Source organism: Maniola hyperantus, chromosome 1, assembly GCF_902806685.2.
Source record: "Maniola hyperantus chromosome 1, iAphHyp1.2, whole genome shotgun sequence".
Lineage (NCBI taxonomy): Eukaryota > Metazoa > Arthropoda > Insecta > Lepidoptera > Nymphalidae > Maniola > Maniola hyperantus.
Window position 1 is genome coordinate 11581683 of NC_048536.1, and position 23448 is coordinate 11605130.

Genomic DNA, 23448 nt, shown 5'->3' on the forward strand with positions numbered 1-23448 from the left:
GTTCTAGTATAAACAATCATCGATATGTATTAATTAATGAACATTTTTCGAGACACAATTTTTAATTGTTCGGAAAACAGGTGCACAGTAATGTAGTAATGTTTTGTATAATAACTGATTTAAATCAATATTTCTTGTTATGTTTATGTTATATTTGTTGTTGAGCCAAAAAAATAATCTTTAATGACTACTGCTGAAGTTGATTGCAAGAACCACAGTTTAGACGCCATTACCAATATAATGTTGCAAACAGGCGACAGGTGTGCACTATGGTCTGTGTACTAATGTTCTATTTTGTTAACGTAATACGTAGGTTTACGTTATACTTAAAAAACCGGTCAAGTGCGAGACGGACTCGCAAACTATGGATTGGAAGTTAATGACGGACGGATAGGTGGATGAACAGACCGACAGACATACAGACAAACAACGAAGTGTCCTATACCTACGGGTTCCTTTTTCCTTTTGAAATACAGAACCTTAAAAATAAAACATTAGTGCACAGTCGCCCTCTTGTTATTGAATTTTATCGTCCTTCTCTAAGAAAGAATTTTGGATGGCTGTATTTTACACTTTAGTCTAAATTCATGTTCATATTCACAACATCGTACCGTGACTATTCGTTAGATAGATTAGTACTGAAACATTTCCTGAATTTATTCCATGAATAAAAAGCGAAATAAGTTGATTCGTTCGTTAGCTATTCAATAGTTTGGGCGATGTCGATGCGAAAATAGACACTATCTACTATGCTTCCCGTTATTTTACCCTAACATTGTAATCACATAAATTCTACCAAAATAAAAATTATGTTGTTTGTTAAGGATAAATCTTAATCCTATAATATTATAAATGTGAAAGTGTGGATGTTTGGATGTTTGTTACTCAATCACGCAAAACCTACTTACTGGACGGATTTAGCTGAAATTTGGAATGGAGATAGATTATACCTTGGATTAACACATAGGCTACTTTTTCCCGCAGGATTTATAAAAACGTAAATCCACGCGGACGAAGTCGCGGGCATCAGCTAGTTTAATAATAATTACAAAACAAACTAGGCACATTTTTAAAATAAAGACATTATGCTACAATTTGAAAACAAAAGGACAAACAACGACCTACATACGAAGAAAGACGAAAAGTTATATTAGATAGTGCTATATTAGGTATAGTTAGCGACAGGTAGAGATGGCAATCGCGGAGGGAACGCCCTGCACACTGGCACAGCGGGCGGGCGAGCGCGGGTGACGTGCGAGTGTGCGGGGCGCCCCCCGCCTTATACCCCGATTACCATCTCAACCTGTCGCGGAATATAGATACCATAATAGGTAATAATTTTGATCCAATAAATAACGGAAAACAAATCCACATATATAAATCCACAGCAACTATATGCACCGGTGTAGTCGTCCTTCATTAGCAGTGTAAACCTAAGCCCCGGTTGAGTTATGGCGCCCCGTCACAAGCTTAAGACGTATGCAAACAAGATTTATGTAATTAATTTAGGTGATAAGAGCAGGCGCGATACACAACATACGTTACGGAGGACAAAGGACACCTACACGGCTGTCAGCGGCGCCAGCGCGGGCGTCGTGACTGCTTGAACCAGAGATTCGTGTGATATACCACGCTTTCCTTGACACTCTATCTTCAGAATACTGAAACATATCTCAAAACTCAAAGCATTCCAGACATCACATGGCTGTTTGTAAAAGCATTTCTAATGGGTTGCTTTGTTCGTAGGTATGTTGTAATTCCGTCGAAAATGGTAACTGATTTTTCGGCTGATTCCTGCACTTGTCTGATTAAGCAGGCTAAGTTGATTCGTAATTCCATGTGTCCGATTGAGTTGAAATTTTACAAACGTTTGTGCTTTGGATGAGAACATATTATGTATGTATATTATGGTTGTGGTACCATTAAGTGTCTCTGAAGATGAAGGCGTGAGGTGGGCATTGGAACTCTTTGATGGCATTTGGCATGACAGTCGAATTTGGACTCATTTGCTTTGTTTTTATGAGCACTTTTCAAAAAATCAATTACAAGAGCCTGATAATAGAAATGAACGGTGGAAACGAAAACTCTCCAAATGGTTTATGATAGGATAGTCGAGTTTCATTTAATGAGTAAACATGATTCATGATTAATATAATGGGTAAAAACTGTCTTTTTTAAACTTTTTGTGGCAAATTTCATGCAAAAGTACGATTTTAGTCCTTATTTTAAAGGTGAAGCGTATTTTTGGCATGACAGTTGGCCCATAGAGTTAAAATGGCGCGTGAAAAGTCATTTTGTACGGACTATACATGCCCAATTATATAATTTGAACAACATGCATACGAAAAGAATAAATAAAACACTACTGATGTTAATCTGTAAGCAACGTATTTGTATATAGGTACGCGTTTAAGTTATATTACGATGTAATTGGTTTTCTAAAAGAAAATTAGAGGAAGCTATAAAACCCATCCCAACGAAGATTAAGGATCGCTGCCCGGCCTATTGCGCTTTAAATAGAGCCCTGTACTCATCAAGATAATATTAAAAAATAAGAAACAAACGGCAGAAGGGATAGGGTGTTAGGGCAGGGGCTGAACGGTTTAAGGCGCGCAGCCGACAGCCAGGGCCCGAGATATTTACGTTTATCTTTGGGTAACGGCTTCATCGCAAGCTTTATTACGACATCCACTCACGTAATCCTTCGCCGCCGTCATAACTTCTCGTTTGCTACTGGAAAAATGTACTAGAGCGCTTTTACACCCGGTATGGCTCGGTAATGCACCTCTACCGGCTACAGTCCTACAGTGTAAAATCGTCATAACAACTTAATTCATAATTAATATTACTTTACGTCTTTATCATTAGTATTTTACATCTTAAATTACCTAAGTTTAAACACTAAAAAGAATATTTGGGAGAAAATGCATGTAAGATGTATGTGGAAGTGTTTTGTGTTTAGTTTTTACAAATCTATTTTGAAAGTATAGGGCTGCGTGAGTAGCTATTAAAACTTCTTCATAAATAACTAACGTAAATTAAAACTGCCTCTCACTACTTCAAATTTAGTTGAAACGAAGTAAATACCATTAGCCAAGGTAAAAGCTTAAAACTCTTCGCTAAAAGCGTTATATAGTGGGAGGTACACTTTATAAAAGTCCGTCCGTGTTAGTGGTAAGGGTATTTACAGTAAATGTAAGAGTTGAATAGCTTTGCAGAAAGGCCTAAATTGAACGGGTGGATTGGAACACGGCAGCTTAGTGCAGCCGCCGGAAGTAGGCCTCTAACGGCCACCGTATAATAGCTTCTAAATTGACCCTTCTACTTCGGGCTTTCGTTCGCCTCGCTCGGTTGCCATTCGACTCAGCATTATCGTAATATTTCACTATTCGCTATAAAACTCTTCGTAATCTTGTGATTAATCAAGGTTTCCTTTTTTATTTGTGTCAAAATAGCTTGTTTAACTTCCAAGTTATTTACTATCGCCCGACGATATTAACACAATATCACATCGAAGTTTCGGAAGTGTTATTTCCTTTTATAGTGAGGCAAGCGATATAACCGACGGGACTGCGAGCGAGGATAGTCAAGCACATAAAAGGGACGAGTCGCGCGAATACTGGCGCTGTTGGATCCTAAGCCCTGTTTAGATTAGATCAGACCTTCGAAATAACAGAGAATGAGGACGTGGATTAACTACGGTCCGGGGCACTTCGGCCCGTGAGCCTAATGGGCCACCGTTACGGGTAATGAGGGGTGCGGGGATAGGGCGGGATCGCCTCTCGATTTGCTCTACTACTGCTCCTCGAAAATATTTACCGTTACCTTCAAGAAACTCGAGTATTGGAAGTAGCTTTATTGTTATTCAATACAATTGCTATCATGCTATTTATAGACAACAATATTGTTAAGAGTCTGTATTTATTCTGAACATTAAAGTCCAAGTAAGGGTTCTTCATTTTAACTTCAGACTCAGATTCTAATGGTTTTGATATATTTTACGTTAATATTTTTTATTGTTTTAAATGCCAACTCTACATTTATTTGAAATCAAAATAAACTACGAAACAAGTCTTTTATTTAATTCTAAATTTTTGTAAAATTTGCGCGTCTTATACGCATTATCGCATATTAAACTCTCTTAAAATCACTTCAGCCATTAAAACAAAACTAGATTCTCGGAGGCATTTAGTTGGTAAAGATTTAGCAAAGTGTTTATGAGATTTTTAGGTACACCGAAAATGTTTTGCCCAATGAAAATATGTAAATGGCGCGAGGGCTGCACAGACCCGGCAACCGCGGATCGATGTATGTTTAGTACGGAGCGTTACAGATGTCCCATGGCAAAAGTAAGGGTCGAAATTCATTTTTCAATGTCACAGAAGAAAATTCATTAGAACTCTGAAATTACTAATGGCTAAACGGACGGAGTGAAATTCGCTCTTAATTTGTAGCAAAACTTTTTTCTCGAAATTTAAGAAAGTTTGCGAAACGAGTTTTAAAGTGAGAATGATGGGGAGAAATGCTAATGATCATTGTTTTGTTTTCATTACTCATCAGTTTTTGATAGTGAACTGAGCATATTAAACTCTCTTAAAATCACTTCAGCCATTAAAACAAAACTAGATTCTCGGAGGCATTTAGTTGGTAAAGATTTAGAGTTTTAAAGTGAGAATGATGGGGAGAAATGCTAATGATCATTGTTTTGTTTTCATTACTCATCAGTTTTTGATAGTGAACTGAGTCTTTAAAATTGTCTCTATTGTAGAGACGAGATTTACCTATAGGGACCTGACAACTGACAAAATTGAGATATGTATTTACTAATTTTTATTTGAAAATAAATCTCTTGTACACACATATTTAATTTATTTTGTACTAAAACTTTTAACTAAAACATTGAAAGGACATGCACAAAAACAACTTATCTTTTTAAGAGATTTCTACCAGGAGCCCTATTAAACGTAAACTCAAATTAAATGTGAGAACAAAAAAAATTGATAAAGCAGAGCAGGCTAAATAATTTTTTAAATGTTATTTTCCACTTTTTCCTCTCATGAATAGTCCGACAAAAGAAAGTCAATCTTTACGCTAAATATCTATAAAAGAGGTGCGCAAATATTTTTCATAATGCTAGAATAATGTAACGGTGACATTCATAGGCGGGGATGGAGTGCTCATATTAAAGTCATAAATCTGTAGCGAGTATGACGCTCCCGTGCGCGCTTGCAACGGCCACCGGCGGCGGTCGCCGAGCCATCTGATATTAGTTTACTTTTCCTCTCCAACTTTATTAGTTATCCTCCCGCGAGAGCTGCCGGTGATAGTTTTCAAGTTATTGACAAATCAAGAAGGCGCAGGAAGTGTGCTCAATAATCGGACTTATTTTTATTGCGCAGCAAAATTAATACTGGGCTAAGTTATACTAACTAGCTCAGTGCTATTATATTGGGAAATATTATTGAATGTATATTTTTAGGACAAAAATGTGATAAAAAATTCATTAAAAGTGCGTTGAGGAAGGACTTGCCATATTTGCTCTATGTGTCAACTGTCATGTCAAAAGTAAAGTCAGAGTCGCTGATCGTTACTCTAGATTGAATTAAAACGAGACAGATTCATGTGAGAGATATACCTCTGTCTCGTTTTAACTAAACTTAAGTAACGACTAAGCGACTCTGAGTACGGCTGTTAATCATACTTTTGAGATGAGAGTTGACATAAAGAGTAAAAATAGTAAGTCCTTTCTTAAATTTTACTTATTATACGTAAATAGATGATGCCCGCGAATCAATTCTCGTCCGCGTGGATTTATGTATTTAAAAATCCCGTGGGAACTCTTTAATTTTCCGGGATAAAAAGTAGCCTATGTCCTCCCCGGGATGTAAGCTAACTCTGTAACAAATTTCATCAAAATCGGTTAAACTGTTGAGCCCTGAAAAGCTAGCAGACAGACAGATACACTTTATAATCTTAGTATGGATGGTTTGTATAGAGGTTTGTACAGCAATGTCATCAACGTCAGCAACGATAATAATAGTAAGAAGCACGCAAGTACCACGATCCTATATTACCTTTTAAGTTCAAGAGTGACAACTATTTCCGTTACAGACAAAAACAGGTCACCCTAGTTGTTGACAGTGACAGCACTAGATTTGTTAGGCGATTTTATTGTTAGCGCAAATATTGGCCAAGTAAAGTTGTTGACGCAGGGTTCATGATTTACTGACATGTTTACGACGAACTCACATAGAAGGAGTAACAATGTCTTGGTGTTTAATGGATTTCAAACTTCAAATCATACCCAACATATCTAAAAAATAATATCTCGTGTTTTACTATTAATAATTTGAAAATAGTAGAGCGGTAGATCCCGATAGATTTAATTTAATTTTTTTAACCGACTTCAAAAAAAGGAGGAGGTATGTTCCCCGATTACTCGAAGACGCCTGGACCGATTTTGAAAATTCTTTTTTTGTTTGAAAGGGTATACTTCAAAGTTGGTCCCATTTAAATTTGGTGAAGATCTGATGAACATCTTCGAAGATAGATACTGGAACTCCTCAACGGATAAGAGTAAATTGCTCGCGATCAGTGTAATAGCTTAGTAATAAACAGTAGATTTTTAACCAGTTATAGCATAATTCCATGGGGCCACTAAAAATTGTGAAATAAAAATTTTTTACAAAAAAAATAAAAACCGACTTCGATACACAAACACTAAAAATTGAAAAATAATTTAATTTATTACCGAATATATTATGTATACAAGAGTTAACATAGTTCCATAATAATATTTTTTGGGGTCGGTGCCAATGAGGTGCCATTGTGGAGTCTCATAAAAATATGAAGTCTAGACGATTCGCGCAGCTAAAGCTAATTGGCACCGGCACCAAAAAGTATTATTATGGAACTATATTAACTCTTGTATACATAATATATTCGGTAATAAATTAAATTATTTTTCAATTTTTAGTGTTAGTATCGAAGTCGGTTTTTATTTTTTTTTGTAAATTTTTTTTAACGTATTACAAGTATGCTTAACGTGTTTTGTTAACCGACTTCCAAAACGATAGAGGTTTTTAATGTATGTATTCCGATCATTAATATAAATATAAATGTTTGCTTGTCTGTCTATTTGTTACCTTTGCGTTCGTAAATTGTTCATTCGATTGACTTGAATCTTTGTACAGATATTGCTGAGACTTGCGCGTACTTATAGATATGTCAGTTTTTTCTTAATCTATGAAATACTACATGTATCCTTACAAACTACATCACAACCATTGTGTGTGTACTATGGTCTATGATATAGCACGCAATGGTATAATTAATTCGAAGGTATAACTTTGTATGGCAACCCTTTGACCCGTGCTACCCACAGCCTCCATTTAATACTTGCTATGGGAGTGTGACCGGAATTAAGTAAGTTTTATTGCTTGCTTCCTGAGCTGAAGCCACCATTTTTGTGTTATATTATTTATTTCATTTGTTTGTTATTTATGAAATTTATAAAGGGATTGTGATTAACGAACAAACTATAATAATTTTACATTTTGGCATAATAATTATTGTGTGTAACTATACCTCTTCTGAGCTTAAACTCTAATCACCATCTAGTTCGAGTAATTTGACTAGATATGGGTATTATGGCAAATCTTAAATCATTTTCGTTTTATTTCGGTACAATGCTTAAAGCATGTGATTTTTCACTGAAAGTGATTAAAATTTTGCACTTACTATTTATTTTATGGTACTTACATTAATTTAACTAGAAATTATGTTTAAGATCAATAGCTTTAATGTTCACGGCATCATCAAGCTTATTCCAGTCCCACGACTTGGGCAAGGGTCCCACAGACTTTTAGCAACTCACTAGGCGCATCGGACCATTTCATTGAAAACTTATCTAATCGTTTTAGCCAACCATGTTGGCACTGATTCTTTCCGGCAACACATAAAGAAAATCTGGAAAAAGACAGACCTGACTCGCCAAGTTCTATTTCTCCATAAAATGATTAATCCTTTATAGTAGAAGTGTAGTAGGTACTAAGTTAGGTATAATTTAACTGTTGGCTAAGTATACCTATACCAAAGAGTTTATATTGCAGGTCAACAAACAGTCAATAACTTCAGTATAAGTAGAAAAGTTGTGGTGACATTTTCCAATCCCGGCCACCGAACTCCGTCACTCGAATAGAAAAAGGTTTTGTCTAAGGAAGCCTCTGCGATTCCAGCACAAAGGGCTGTACAAAAACTGTAATCGATTACCTTTGCTTAGGCTTAGGGTATACACAGACCAAAATTGACTGCAAAATAGCAGTTTGGAAGCGTGTCAGCGTGCAGTCGGCATGCAGTTCTAGTACGGGCATACAGACATGCGTGAACTACACGCGGAGAGTGCAGTCGGTCGTGTGGAGTGGAGATCGGCAGTTACGGTGCAGTCAACTGCATTAACCCTATCTAAACTGCAATTTTCCAGTTGGTTTGCTGTCGAAATGTCTTGACCCTAAGTTCTGAAACTAAAAAAAACTATTCTTATTATAGGGTTCCCGTACCAAAATGCGATTTTGTCGGTCCATCCGTCCGTTATAGCTACTTATTTCAGCAACTACTAGTAAGAAAATCCATACTAATACTAATAATATAAATGCGAAAGTGTGTCTGTCTGTCTGTCTGCTAGACTTTCATGTCCCATCCGTTCAACCGATTTCGACAAAATCTGGTACAGAGTAAAAGCAATAGTCAGAAAAGCAGGTTAAATTTAACTAATTTTATAAGTTACTAAAATGTTCCCTTATATAAAGCTTGCACGTGGATATAGATCGCAACGTGTAGAGGCTTATTGAGAGATTTAATCTTTATAATAACCTAACTGCAATATTAACTTGATTAGGGCACAATTGTTATTGTCACCACTTAATCAAAATATCGACCTAAACACAAAAGTATTTAATAGTCGTTGAGTCTCGAGTCGGAACGAGACTGACTTAAAAACCTTCAAACACTGGTATTTATACAAATCGATTCAAGATGGCTTCCCCGCCACAGATCGCGTGACATCGGATGAGTCAAATATTGTCTAATTCATTAAACTAACTTCAATAAGCTAACAGTCGGCCTTTCCTGATCGTCTTCACGTCTCGTGAAATAACCGACTACCCGTTGCGTGACCCCTTCATGTTCACAACAACTAAACTGTTTGTTGCGTGACCCCGTAATGTTCACAACAACTAAAACAGAAGGTATTCGCCCATTAGCAATTAAAACATATAAACATTCCTTGAACTGCCCACTGTCAGTCTTAATCACACAACAATCAATTTAAACATTTGCCTCTTATTCGATGTACACAAAATCTGCATCATCTACTGTACTAAATTACTTGATTCTAAAGCGATTCTACCACTGGTTCGGATTGCCACGACCTAGCGAGAAGAACCAGCAAGAAACTCGGTGGCGTCTAACTGTTCAAATTTAACAAAAAAATTGCGGGTACTTTATAAAGAAATATCTGCGGGTATATTTTTAATTTTACTTTAAATTACTCACGTTTTCAAAAATACAACTGTTTAGATGGCAAAGCAAAATTAAGGCAACGTAAGTTAGATCCCACTTCTGAACTAAAAGCAATAGTCAGAAAAGCAGGTTAAATTTAACTAATTTTATAAGTTACTAAAATGTTCCCTCATATAAAGCTTGCACGTGGATATAGATCGCAACGCGTAGAGGCTTATTGAGAGATTTAATCTTTATATAACCTAACTGCAATATTAACTTGATTAGGGCACAATTGTTATTGTAACCACTTAATCAAAATATCGACCTAAACACAAAAGTATTTAATAGTCGTTGAGTCTCGAGTCGGAACGAGACTGACTTAAAAACCTTCAAATACTGGTATTTATACAAATCGATTCAAGATGGCTTCCCCGCCACAGATCGCGTGACATCGGATGAGTCAAATATTGTCTAATTCATTAAACTAACTTCAATAAGCTAACAAGAGATAGTTTACATCCCGAGGAAGAACATAATATGCTACTTTTTATCCCGAAAAATTAAAAGAGTTCCCACGGGATTTTTGAAAACCTAAATCCACGCGGACGAAGTCGCAGGCATCATCTAGTAGAAAATAATTTTTAGTATTCACAGAGTCTCAAAAAAACGATCAACGCGAGAAAAACGAAATTTATATGTATGTCTGATTCAAATATTTTTTAAATAAGTAAATTTTTCGTGTTCTCAGTTGGACAGGACAATTAATTAATTATTGTTTTTTAAAATTTATTTATTAATTATTTTTTATAAAAAATAAAGCAATCTCTAAATCGTGCGTGTAAATATACCAAAAACCCGACAACTAATATAAATTATATATAGGTATGTCGGAATTCTTTTTCAGGTAGGCAATTATATCAGCGATAAATTACAAAATTTACATCTAAAAGAAATCTATAGCGTGTAATAAATTACTAAAAGGTACAATTTGGCCAATGGAACTGCTAACTTTGCGACAATTTCGCGTATTATATATTTCCGTTTTCGGCGACTTTGTACCGTGCCTCCGGCTCCGCTGGCAAAACGAGATACTTGCAATAATTTTATTACACTTTCAACCGTCTTTGTAAGTTTTCAAATCAAATGTTTGTTTGTTAGTTGTAAAAGGACTTCAAACTTTTCAAGTTGATTATGTTGTTATCCAACCAAAATTTATTGATATTAAAGTATATAAGTTATTTATTTTAGAAATGTATGAATCATCGGTGAAGCTGCACTACTCTGTCGAAAATTGAGGAATTTGTGTTCAAAGCTGGATCCAAATCTTTTTAATTTTCAAAGCACACCCTGTCGTCCTCTCGATTCTGTGACGAGGCTAATCTACCCTCTTTTCACTGTTGTTCCGCAGCTTAATTAACGAACCACCCTTAGCACCAAAAGGTAGGCCTTATCTCGGCCGTCAGACACCGATGAAATCCGCGACAGTGAATTGTGGACATAAAATCTCTTTATTCAACTTCTCTTAGATCTCTGACGCTGTTATTTGCTTGAGAAATATAATAAAACGTCAAATTAATACTTCAACAAAATATAATTGAATGCGGTACTACTTGCCTATATTGTAATATGCTTTTCTAACTGTGCAGTTATGACTCTTTGAATTAGTTCAAATACATTCCAGAATTTAAAAGCTTACTAAAGTTTACTCCTAATCACGTAACGATAAGAAACGTACATTAAAAAGGTCTGGTGTGACAACAAATCTAAAGGAAAAATCTCCGTCTCCGAGAGAGCCCAACGGTGATAAACGAGAAAAACTTTGGAACTAAATGGAGCATTCGAGACGGCGGCGGAGCTGCGCTGCTCTCGTAGAATAATACTTCTCCCGAAGAAATAACACTTATAGTCCGTGAGGCTTAAAATCAAATGTCTCCGCTCCTATTCGGAGTTTCGAACGAACGTTCTACCGTATCTTGAACGATGGTGACAGAAATAAATGTCAATTTTCTGTGTCAAACTTTAAAATTTATATTCAAGAATTTTTCTCACCAAGTCTCAAGTAATTTTGCTCGGCAACTTATCCGACTTAAAAATAAAATATTTCAATTCAGATTTTAATTTATTTTAAGAATAGCCCTTTTTTGTAAATTTCCCTCATGAATATTTAAAAATCCACTCTTTAAACATCTCACTTTTCATACTCAATATACATATTATATGTGTAAATAAATGATCATACTTACAGAAATAATACTGGTGACTGTTAAACCGGAACAAACGTACCTGAAAATATAAAAATAATTACATTACCTCAATAGCTCAACCGGTATAGGAGTGGACTGAAAACCGAAAGGTCGACGGTTCAAATCCCGCCTGTTGCACTATTGTCGTACCTACTCCTAGCACAAGCTTGACGCTTAATTGGAGAGGAAAGGGGGATATTAGTCATTTAATATGGCTAATATTCTTTAAAAAAAAATAAAAAAAAAAAAAATAAATTGAACAATACAATATAAGGTGCGTACATATATACCTTTTATTATCATGTAATGTATTCATGGAATGGCACGAGATTCTATAACTAAATCTAATACGTATAATACGTATCACTGACCAGTAAAACTATTAATATAATAAAAAGTAACTAGGCAAATCTAACCTAACCTAATCCCTACCTAGATCGGCTCGCCCACCCCTTACACCGATCCCAAACCAACCATTATCTAACTATTACAACCTTCCAATCAACATTTCTAGCCAACAGTATCCACACATATTATATAAAATCACATTTATCTCTACAAATTGGAACGATACAAGACTCACCAAATAAAAACAGCCATTCAAAATCATTTTCACAGTAACTGACACAAGTGCCCTTCCACAACTTAACTATATCAAAGCACAAAACCCTCTATACACTGTAGCCTTTGGCACAAACCGTAATGAATCTCTCATTTCAATGTATCCTCGTCATTTTCCCCTATTCGTAGCCATATTGCTTTTTAAAAGCCGCGCTGAGTCGCTATTGGTTAATTCAAACATGCTCGCAAGACTACCAACATAAACACGACTTGGTCAAAACTCTGAATCTTGACGAAATTATTAAACAGTAATTTAATCAAACCGCGACAGTCATAAATAGAAGATTTTATTTACCATCTCTCATCTGTATATAAATTAGCTGGATGATAACACTGGCGTCATGCATAAGTAGGTACCTACTATAAGAGATAGTAGAGTTCTCAGTAGGTACCAGTAATAAGTCCAAAATTGCCTTTTTAGGGTTCCGTACCTCAAAAGGAAAAACGGAACGTAACGGTAGATCTTATAGCTGACATATGGGGAAAAATCTGAAAACCGTGAATTTAGTGTTAGATCACACAAAAAAAAAAAATTGTGTCATGAACTAATTATTAGTATTTTCAACTTTCGAAGTGAGTGACTATATCAAGTGGGGTATCATATGAAAGGTCTTCACCTGTACATTCTTAAACATATTTTTATTTATTTGTATGCATCATAGTTTTTTAATTATCGTGCAATATGTCGAAAAAATACGACTGTAGTATGGAACCCTCATTGCGCGAGCCTGACTCGCACTTGGCCGGTTTTTTATAATAAGTTTTTGCTTTAGATCAAATTACGCTACAGCATTTCAATGCGTCCGTATCATACGCGACACCTGGCAGATATGGACCAAAACGGACCAAAGTACGGATCCCCGGAGAGTTCACACATCGCCACCTGAATTATGTTATGTGAAAATAATCGCTGCGCATCCGGTGATTGCCTGTTGTGTGAAATAATTGGACGTCGAGCAGTGTATGTTATTATTCACTAAACAGATTTTATTGATAGAAAACTTATTGCAATTTCATAAAATGTTACCAATCACACAAGAACTGTAACATGAAAAGAAATAGAACAGCGTTCTTTGATTGCCTGTTAGGTGAAATATAATTTTAAGTTCTAGATTTTTTTAGAATACCCGGCTGAGTTTGTTGTGGGCTCTTCTCAGACCTGGGCGTATTTGTATCAACTCTTTATCATCCTACAAATCCAACAACTGACTATCAAAAGGAGTACAACAGTGCCTACTTTGGATAAATTATCTTGATTTTCATTTGATTTTAGAGATACCCGGACATCTGAACCCGTGTTATTCAATGTACTTTTTGTCTGTAGGCGCCTTTAAAATTCACCGTATACAGTAAGTTCAATTTTAAAGTATCTATCAAAGTTGTTAGTCGTCGTTATGAACATTCCGAACCGGGTCGTAAATTTAGGTACGCATAGAGAGTGTCGCGACTTCCGCGAATGTAAATATTGTACATAGCAACACTGATACTCTATGGTGAGTATTCTAGTCTAGAGTAGTTTTTGGTCTCTCTTTGAGCATAGAGAATTCAAGTTTAGACATGTATGTAATATGGCCGCCAAACGCGCCTAATATCTCAAATTTCATATCGTAGTTCGTTGTTAGTGGTAATATACGTGAGTGATACGTGCTGGACTGGGTCAACGGGCAGTGACATCCAAGCAGATGTGAATCAGCTAAGTGTCTCAGGTTTACATAGTATTGCCTAAGCTTCTATAAAGTATAATAATGAGACATAGGAACGGCACTGCTGTAGTGCAGTGCCGTGTGAGCGGATCATGACTTCCCAGCCGCAACAGGCGTGGGCATGTCCAACCAAACGTTTTGGACAACTGCCGGCAGTTAGGGTGCCTCAGGCGGTGCGGTTAACCCCGTACCGCGAGGGCGGTATTTGACCTGTAAGGTAGCAAAGCCGTGGTGGCTCACACACTAAGCCCTGGAGTCAGTGACATGACAGGTGGGTCCAGACTGACGTCTGGACACCGGTCATTGAGACAAAAGCAATAAAGATCGCTCGTCCACTCCTCAGAGTGGACCAATTGTACCTATGACAGTAAAGTAAACAAGGCAAAGCAATAGTGCTTTCTACATGTATAAACTTTAGGCACTTAACGGATTCAGTGTGAATCATAGCTGAAATTAAATATTACAGATGGTGACGCCTAGCACAATCTACAGTTGAGGACAGTGGCCTCAGCTGATAGCTCACAGGTCACCCACAAGTTACAGGATATAAGGTGAGAGTAACATATTGCAATAATGGATTCATTAATATTAATATAGAACACGGGCAATATTGCATCGCCGTCTGAAGACTCAGCTGTCAGTCTTCATCCCCTACGGAGATGGCGACATGGTGGAGATGCTGGGATAATTACAAATCAAATATTTGCCAATTTTAAGAATTCAAATTATTATAATTTATTGAAAAATTGCAAGTTGTTACTCTCAACGCCATCTATCATTCACTGACGAAATTAATATCGTCAAGTTATAACTGTTTCATAGTAAAATGAGCTATTTTCGTTTAAAATTGAGATTGGTCACGTAATAATATTATGATGGGAATATTTTATACGGGTAATTATGAATGCAAAATCATTTTAATGCAATTTTTAGATAAATGAAAGTTGATTGATTGAGCTATCAATTGGTTGAACCGGACGTGAAATTTAGAAAATGGCGTCTTAGGTAGGTCTAAGAATGTTTGATGTACGCTAAGCTTTATTCATAGAACATGGACTACTAATTAATCTATGTAATTAATATAGTGATCTATGGTCATAGAGTACACCAATATATAGCGATCAGTAGAGTATAGTGACGATAGGCTTTTTAGCATCTTTTTAGTTATTACATTTACTAATTAATGTGGAAAACCGTTTAAATATATAAGTTATTTAGTTTAATAAAAAGGATTAATTATAAGACTAATTTTAAGATAACTTTCGGGATCCGTACTTAAAGATAAAAGGGTTAAGTAGCAGGTTTCAAACTTGCCGCGTAAATACACTATTTCAAGTTCAACTCCGTCTCCGTGCCTGATATCGGCCATTTTTTATTTTTACTTATTAACTAAACGACGCAAGTTCTTTAGTAAAACCATAAAACGCTGAATAAGTGTGGAATAAAGATAAATAAACAGGTAAGCACTTTCGTTTTGTACTTCGTAAGAGGACCATTATATTTCTATCGTTTGATAATGTGAATACGCTATTCGTTTCGAGTTTTGTGACGAAAAGTTTATTTGCACGGTCAAATCAAAGAGTTAAACTACTTAAGAAAATTTTCATACAAGATCATTAGTACATGAGTTGCTTTGATATTTAACAGAAATTTAATTACTTAATGAAGAAACCTACTGTTGAGTGTTAATAGACCTTAACTCATTTCAATCGTTGACTAGATTCGAGCAAGTTAGCGAGATGATCGGTTACATATTTGAATTCGGACACACCGGAATTTTCTTTGTAAGACACGCCACAAATTTCCAAGTCACCTTATTAGTGTAATTAAATGTGAACATATACTTGTTTTAGGCAACCACAGGAGGACACGATTAGTATTTTACTCCTAAGTACTTACCAAAATTAGTATAAGGTATGTTTTGGATATATTATAATTATAGGAACAGTAGTACTTTCAAACGAGAATTCCAAGTACATATACTCTAGCGTAGTAGGCTATCTGTGCTAAACCTAATTATCCATGTGTAAGATAATATCCAGAATTATAACTTGATCCACAATACTGGAAGAATAATTGTTTGTATGTAGGTGTATACATACTTTATTTACCAAAGTTAGATAATTCCAAAATTTTATTATCTTTATGAGATGTTTCCAAGAACAATTTTACCTGATTTGAAAAATAGTTTCAAGTTAACTTGTAGAATTTATTTGAAGTTTTATGTTTATAACTTTATAGACACAATGTTCATGAATGATTTTAAATACTAAACAATGACAAATATTGTTTATTATTATTGCTCTCAGATTCCATGCAACAAGTAAATCAATATTTCAAAAGTAACATTTTCCAAAATGATTTAAAATAAAGTTTAATGCTATATGGTGTACAGTTGGCATGAATTATTAATAGAAAATTCTTAAAATAATTCTACATTTTGTTTTTCATTGTTTTGATTATAATTTGATGGTGATGATACATACCTACATGAATGGTACTTATAGATCTTATGTGTTGTGACAAAAAATAATGTACTTGTTGTTTTAACCTTCGATAATAATATGGAAATAACTTAATTCTTTATTAATAAATTAAGTTAATAGTAACAACTACTATAATTAAAGTTTTAAACTATCTTACCTGACAAGGTACTTTGCCATTGACATAGAGTAGAATTTTGTGTAGCTTATGTAAGAGAAATATTTTTACTTTTCAAAGTACTTGTGCCGTTGGCATAAGGTTGAATGTCGTGTGGCTTATATGAGTGGCTTATTCCAGTTAGTGTAAGTGGCACTGCCGTTCTAATTAGATATAAAATAAATAAAAAATATAAAATATGACTTATTTCAAATGTGAGTAAGTGGATATACCTGATGATAGGTTATTATATACCTATAGTTATTGTAGGTTGTCATACCTAGTCTAAATTGTATTTCCAGAATATTTAACCTCAAAATGGAAGAAATACTTTTAAGTCGTTTGTCCACATTTGTCAAAGAAGTGAAATCTCTCTCGGATCAAGCTCTCAATTTATGTCAGACTCTTCATGAAAATGATGAAAACTTAGAATCAGCAAGGATTGTGAGGTCTAAATTGAAAGCAATTTTGTCCCGATTCACCACAGAATTATATAATTATTTCAAAATCTGTAACGATCCCAATCCAGACGAGATATCAGATTTGACTAACGACCAACTTCGAGGTGAAGAAAATTTAGCAGAGTTAGAGGCAAGATTAGCCATGAGGAGTGAGAAGCCAGCGATGGTACCTCAGCAAAGTGACTATTCATCATACAGCAAACTACCAGATTTGCATTTACCAGAATTTAGTGGTAATTTGCTCGAATGGCACCAATTTTGGGACCAGTTCACATCAAACATGAACCGGAGAAAACTGAACGATGTCGACAAGCTGCTTTATCTCAAGAGTTCTCTCAAAGGAGATGCTGCTCGACTTATAGATGGACTCGATACAACAAACCGAAATTATCAGATAGCGGTCGATACTTTAAAAGCCAGATATGGTAAAGAAAATGAAATTATATACGCGCATCATAACGCTTTAAAGAAAGTTAAGCGAGCTGAAAAGATGGAAGATTGCAAAGGAACTTTGGATGATATAGAACGACATCTCCGAGTACTACAATCTATGGGAGAAAATACAAATTCCAATCAAATGCGATTTCTCATTATGGAAAAGTTTCCAACGGAGATTATCTACGAGATGAAAATAAGATTGGACTCTGACCGGACAGAGTCAGTCGAAGATATATTGAAACAACTCTCAAGAGTGATCTCGGTTAAAGAGGAAGCACGGATGATAACTCAAGAAAATACCATGGAAGGTGCTCCACAATATACTGTGGAAACTTTACACGTAAAAGAAACGACTCTTCAAAATAAAGGACATTCTTCTAAAATGAATAATACTAATGAATTTAAATATAATAAAGGCCATTGGAACAATTTTAAACCTAGATGGAACAATAGGAATCAGAGGGAAAAAACCTTACCAACTAAAAGAAGATTTGAACCAGAGAGAAATGGTTATGGCAAATTTAATAAAGAAAAAAGAAGAAGATGGTCATGTATTTTCTGTGGGGAACACCATAACAATAAAGATTGTACCAAAGCAAGGACCATTGAAGAAAGGAAAGCGAAACTGAGAGGTAGATGTTTTATTTGTTTTAAAATAGGACACATAATGCGTACATGCCCAGTAAAAAGAAGGAAATGTGAATTCTGTGAGAAACAAGGATCTCATCACCGATCGTTATGTCCTAGTAAATTTCAACAAAACCAGGAACAGAAGGGATCAACCAGCACTAGTGTAATGCACATAAGCAGAAAGGGATCTACTTTATTGCAGACTGCTGTAGTTGAAGTCCAAGGATATGGTAATAATACAAGGATCTGTCGAATTCTAATGGATTGTGGTAGTCAAAGGAGCTATATCACTGAAAGGATTGCCAAGGATTTAAATCTTCAAGCTGAAGAACAAAACAATCTTTCAATATTTACGTTTGGAGCACAGAAGCCCAAGGAAATAGAAAGTCCACTAGTTAAAATAAAGTTAGTTACACAGAATAAAGCGATTAGGACTGTATGTGCTAACGTAGTACCTTCAATATCTCATGGAGTTCCACATCCAGATAAAGAACTACTTGACTGCAAGATCAAGGAAGATTACATCTTAGCAGACGATGGAACATTGTCAGACAGAGTAGACATTTTACTAGGAAATGATTACTATTACACGATTATGTCAACGAAGAAAGTTCGTATTGGAGAAGACTTATACCTCGTCGAATCGGAATTCGGATGGATGCTCTCGGGTAAAATTTCAGAGAATAACAACACAGTTGAACAACTGTCAGTATTGACATATTGTCAATCTTCATGTGAAGTCAGACTGAATCAACCAGATCCACCACTAGATAATGGAGACTTGAAACGTTTGTGGGATTTAGAGTCTATAGGAATCACTGATTCACCAAAATTAAGTCGCGATGAAGAAGCTATCAAGCACTTCAATGACACAACTGAGTACAGAAATAACAGATATTATATTAGTTGGCCATGGAACGACTATCCAACAGACTTACCATCTAACTTTGGATTAGCGTTCGGACGTCTAGTAAGTTTAATTAAAAGATCAGACTCTGATACTCTAACAATATATGATCAAACATTAAGAGAACAACTGGAAAACGAAATCATTGAAGAAGTCCCAAACACAGAGGAAAAGGATCATCCAATACACTATATACCATTTCATGGAGTTTTGACACCTGGAAAACCGTTAAGAATCGTATACGACGCGTCAGCAAAGACCAAAGATAACAAAAGTTTAAATCAATATCTTTATTGTGGACCACTGTTATTAGAAGATTTAACGGGGTTACTAATTAAATTTAGATTTTATAATGTGGGAATAACAGCTGATGTTGAAAAAGCATTTCTACAAATTGGACTTAAAGAACAGGACAGAGATGTCACAAGATTTCTATGGTTAAAAGATACTAAGAAACCGGTAACAGAAGATAATCTTCTGTACCTCAGATTTACTCGTGTTCCATTTGGAATAATATCAAGCCCATTTATATTAAATGCTACAGTCAAACATCATCTGATGAACGCTAAAAATAAAAGTGTTAGAAAACTAGCAAATGACATTTATGTAGACAACGTCGTGACTGGAGCCAATACGGCAAAGGAAGTCGAAGATTTATATAGAAACTCAAAGGAGACATTCCGAGAAATTTCAATGAATTTGAGACAATGGAGTTCAAATTCCACAGACTTCATGCAACAAATTCCAGATGGTTGTCCAGAAGAGATAGTAAAAGTATTGGGTCTAGACTGGCACATAAAGGATGATACATTACAATTGAGGACAAACAAAATCACGAACAATACTAACACCAAAAGAGGTATTCTGAAAAGCGTTGCGTCTTATTTCGATCCATGTGGAATTATAGTCCCGACTCTGTTAGCTGCAAAAATCTTACTGCAGGACCTGTGGAAGATGAAAATGAAATGGGATTCACCATTACCCAAGAATATCGTTGAAAAATGGAAGGATATTCAAGAAGACTTAGAAGGAGTCAAGGAAATAAGTTTAGCTAGATGCTATATGAAGAATTCCCAGTGTAATAACTTTGAAATTCATTGTTTCACGGACTCATCAACAAGAGCCTACGCAGCAGTAGTCTATATCGTTGGAAATGATCAGAAAAGTTTTGTTATTGGAAAATCGAGGCTGGTACCGATAAAAGATCAAGAAAATCTAAAAATTCCTCGTTTAGAACTGTTGGGTGTATTAATTGGAAGCCGATTAATACAATATATTCTTAAATTCATTAATTTTAATATAACTAAACAAATATTATGGACAGACAGTCAGATTGTTATTGATTGGATTAACTCAACTAAATTACTAACACCATTTGTTGCCAGAAGGATCAATGAGATCAAACAAAATAAAAACTTAGTCGTCAGATACGTATCGTCAGAGCTGAATCCTGCTGATGTTGCTACCAGACCAACAAGCGCGAAGGAAGATCAGGAGAGATGGTTGAATGGACCAAACTTTTTGCTTCAGAAACCTGATAGTTGGTCAGGGAGATTCAGTGTCAATACATTTTTAGTTGGGGAGGATCTAACGAAGACTAGTGATACGCAAGGTTGTCCACAAACGGATTTAGAAGATCAGATGAACACCAATGAGGTTCAAAAACAGTTTCCAGAGGTAATGGAATTGGAAGATTTTATAGATGACAATATACAAGACAACACATCTACAGAACAAGAAGTAGAGAGTGAATGTCTGGATAACACCATAAATGAAATTAAGAAAATACAAACTGAATACTTCAAAGAAGAAGTAAATGGTAAAGAAACAAGTCTCAGTCGTAATTTGGGATTATTCAAGGATGTTGATGGAATTTTACGATGTAAGGGTAGACTTCAATATGCTGAATGGTCTTTCGACAAAAGGTACCCCATACTTATACCCAGAGGATGTGATTTCACTAATAAAATTATCACAAAAACACATGAAAAGAACTATCATGTGGGCGTCAATCATACTCTGAGCCTGATTCGTCAGAAGTACTGGATACCTCAAGGTAAACGTGAAGTTCGAAAGAAGTTGGAAAATGTGTCCACGTTGTGTGAAACATGGAGGTGGACCATTCAAAGCACCAACCACACCTGCACTACCACATGAAAGAGTAAATTATAGCAAACCATTTACATTTACTGGAATTGACTATCTCGGACCAGTGTTAGTTAAAACAGAAAGAGGAACGAGCAAAAGATGGATATGCTTATTAACATGTTTGGCAGTTAGAGCGGTACACTTAGAAGTTGTTGAAGATTTGTCAGCTGAAGAGGGTTTACTCGCTTTGAGGTGAATGATTGCGACCAGAGGAATACCAACCTTAATTACATCAGATAACGCATTACATTTCAAACTAATAGCGGATATAGTTTCCAACGCATACTGTATTGAAAATAAAATAAAATGGCGATTCATACCTGAACTCGCACCTTGGTTTGGAGGGTTCTATGAAAGGCTCGTAGGACTCGTAAAACATTGCATGCGAAGATCACTTCAAAAACATCTTTTAAAGGATAATCAACTCGCAACAATAGTTAAGGAAATAGAAGCAATAATAAACACAAGACCATTGACATCTGTAGATTCAGAATTAGAACATGTTCTGACACCTGCGGATTTTCTACAAATGGACAGATGTATCAGTGTGGAAACAGCACAAGATAACATTCCATTGCAAGGTACATCGACAAAGACCAATTTAGTCAAGGGCTGGAGAAGAGCTCGTATACTGCTAGAAGAATTTAAAGAAATGTTTCGTAATCGCTACTTACCGAGTTTACGCGAGAGATATAGTCACTCGCTCAAACAACCACGTATGACTTCAAAGCTGACTCCAAAAGAAGGCCAGTTGGTTCAGATGAAAGGAGATAAGAATCGTGAAGGCTGGAAAGTAGGAAAAATAGTTTCTTTAGTTAAGAGTGCTGATGGTTTAACGAGAGTGGCTCAAGTGAAAGTAGGAGACACTATATTTACTCGTTCTATTGCGCACTTATACCCGCTTGAAGTAGAAGACGGTGTCCAATGGGAACCGATACCTCAAGATGCAAAACAATATTCTGAAATTCAAAAATTATCTGATGAAGCTTCTAAGGAGTTAGTAATTTCACCAGATGCCGTTACAATAGAAACGGAGAACATGCAAAAGGAAACATTAAGTGATAATGACCTTACAATGAGACAAGGTGAAAACATAGATGAGACAGAAAATGCGGTACATGTTACAAATAATGAAGCAAACATAGAGACTGAGAGCATTGAAAAGGATAGAGTTGTAAATGAGCTGAGAGATGATTCTGATGTTAGGGACAAATATTTGATGACAACGAATGACGATACACAGGAACGATCCGAAGAAACTAGACATAAGCGAGTTGCAGCGGTCCGAGCCCTTGAGAAGATAAGGGAATGGACGCGCAATTTGCTTACCTTGTTGTAAGCAATCATTCCCGGCGGGAGTGTCGCGACTTCCGCGAATGTAAATATTGTACATAGCAACACTGATACTCTATGGTGAGTATTCTAGTCTAGAGTAGTTTTTGGTCTCTCTTTGAGCATAGAGAATTCAAGTTTAGACATGTATGTAATATGGCCGCCAAACGCGCCTAATATCTCAAATTTCATATCGTAGTTCGTTGTTAGTGGTAATATACGTGAGTGATACGTGCTGGACTGGGTCAACGGGCAGTGACATCCAAGCAGATGTGAATCAGCTAAGTGTCTCAGGTTTACATAGTATTGCCTAAGCTTCTATAAAGTATAATAATGAGACATAGGAACGGCACTGCTGTAGTGCAGTGCCGTGTGAGCGGATCATGACTTCCCAGCCGCAACAGGCGTGGGCATGTCCAACCAAACGTTTTGGACAACTGCCGGCAGTTAGGGTGCCTCAGGCGGTGCGGTTAACCCCGTACCGCGAGGGCGGTATTTGACCTGTAAGGTAGCAAAGCCGTGGTGGCTCACACACTAAGCCCTGGAGTCAGTGACATGACAGGTGGGTCCAGACTGACGTCTGGACACCGGTCATTGAGACAAAAGCAATAAAGATCGCTCGTCCACTCCTCAGAGTGGACCAATTGTACCTATGACAGTAAAGTAAACAAGGCAAAGCAATAGTGCTTTCTACATGTATAAACTTTAGGCACTTAACGGATTCAGTGTGAATCATAGCTGAAATTAAATATTACAGATGGTGACGCCTAGCACAATCTACAGTTGAGGACAGTGGCCTCAGCTGATAGCTCACAGGTCACCCA

At 36.1% G+C, this 23448-nt stretch overlaps 3 protein-coding genes across 3 annotated transcripts in view; 1 reads left to right on the plus strand and 2 right to left on the minus strand.

Moving 5' to 3' along the window:
- Window positions 1-23448, minus strand: part of Schip1 (Schwannomin interacting protein 1) — a 374012-nt gene that overhangs the window by 101676 nt on the left and 248888 nt on the right. The gene's annotated exons all lie outside the window — the stretch shown is intronic.
- mib1 (mind bomb 1) overlaps window positions 1-23448 on the minus strand; it is a 227345-nt gene that overhangs the window by 101676 nt on the left and 102221 nt on the right. The gene's annotated exons all lie outside the window — the stretch shown is intronic.
- On the plus strand, window positions 14811-21204 carry LOC138402454 (uncharacterized). The gene is made up of 4 exons (XM_069499082.1): window positions 14811-15982; window positions 17011-20222; window positions 20721-20963; window positions 21182-21204. The coding sequence occupies exons 2-4, from the start codon at window positions 17027-17029 to the stop codon at window positions 21202-21204; spliced, it is 3462 nt and encodes a 1153-aa protein (XP_069355183.1). The 5' UTR covers window positions 14811-15982; window positions 17011-17026.

What these genes read in the sequence shown, in the direction of transcription:
- LOC138402454 (XM_069499082.1), top strand. Translation starts at nt 17,027, where the DNA reads ATGGAAGAAATACTTTTAAGTCGTTTGTCCACATTTGTCAAAGAAGTG. An exon ending in CTATATGAAGAATTCCCAGT is followed by an intron (nt 20,223 to 20,720) that starts GTAATAACTTTG and finishes ATACATTTTTAG; the next exon opens with TTGGGGAGGATCTAACGAAG. An exon ending in CTTCAAAGAAGAAGTAAATG is followed by an intron (nt 20,964 to 21,181) that starts GTAAAGAAACAA and finishes CTGATTCGTCAG; the next exon opens with AAGTACTGGATACCTCAAGG.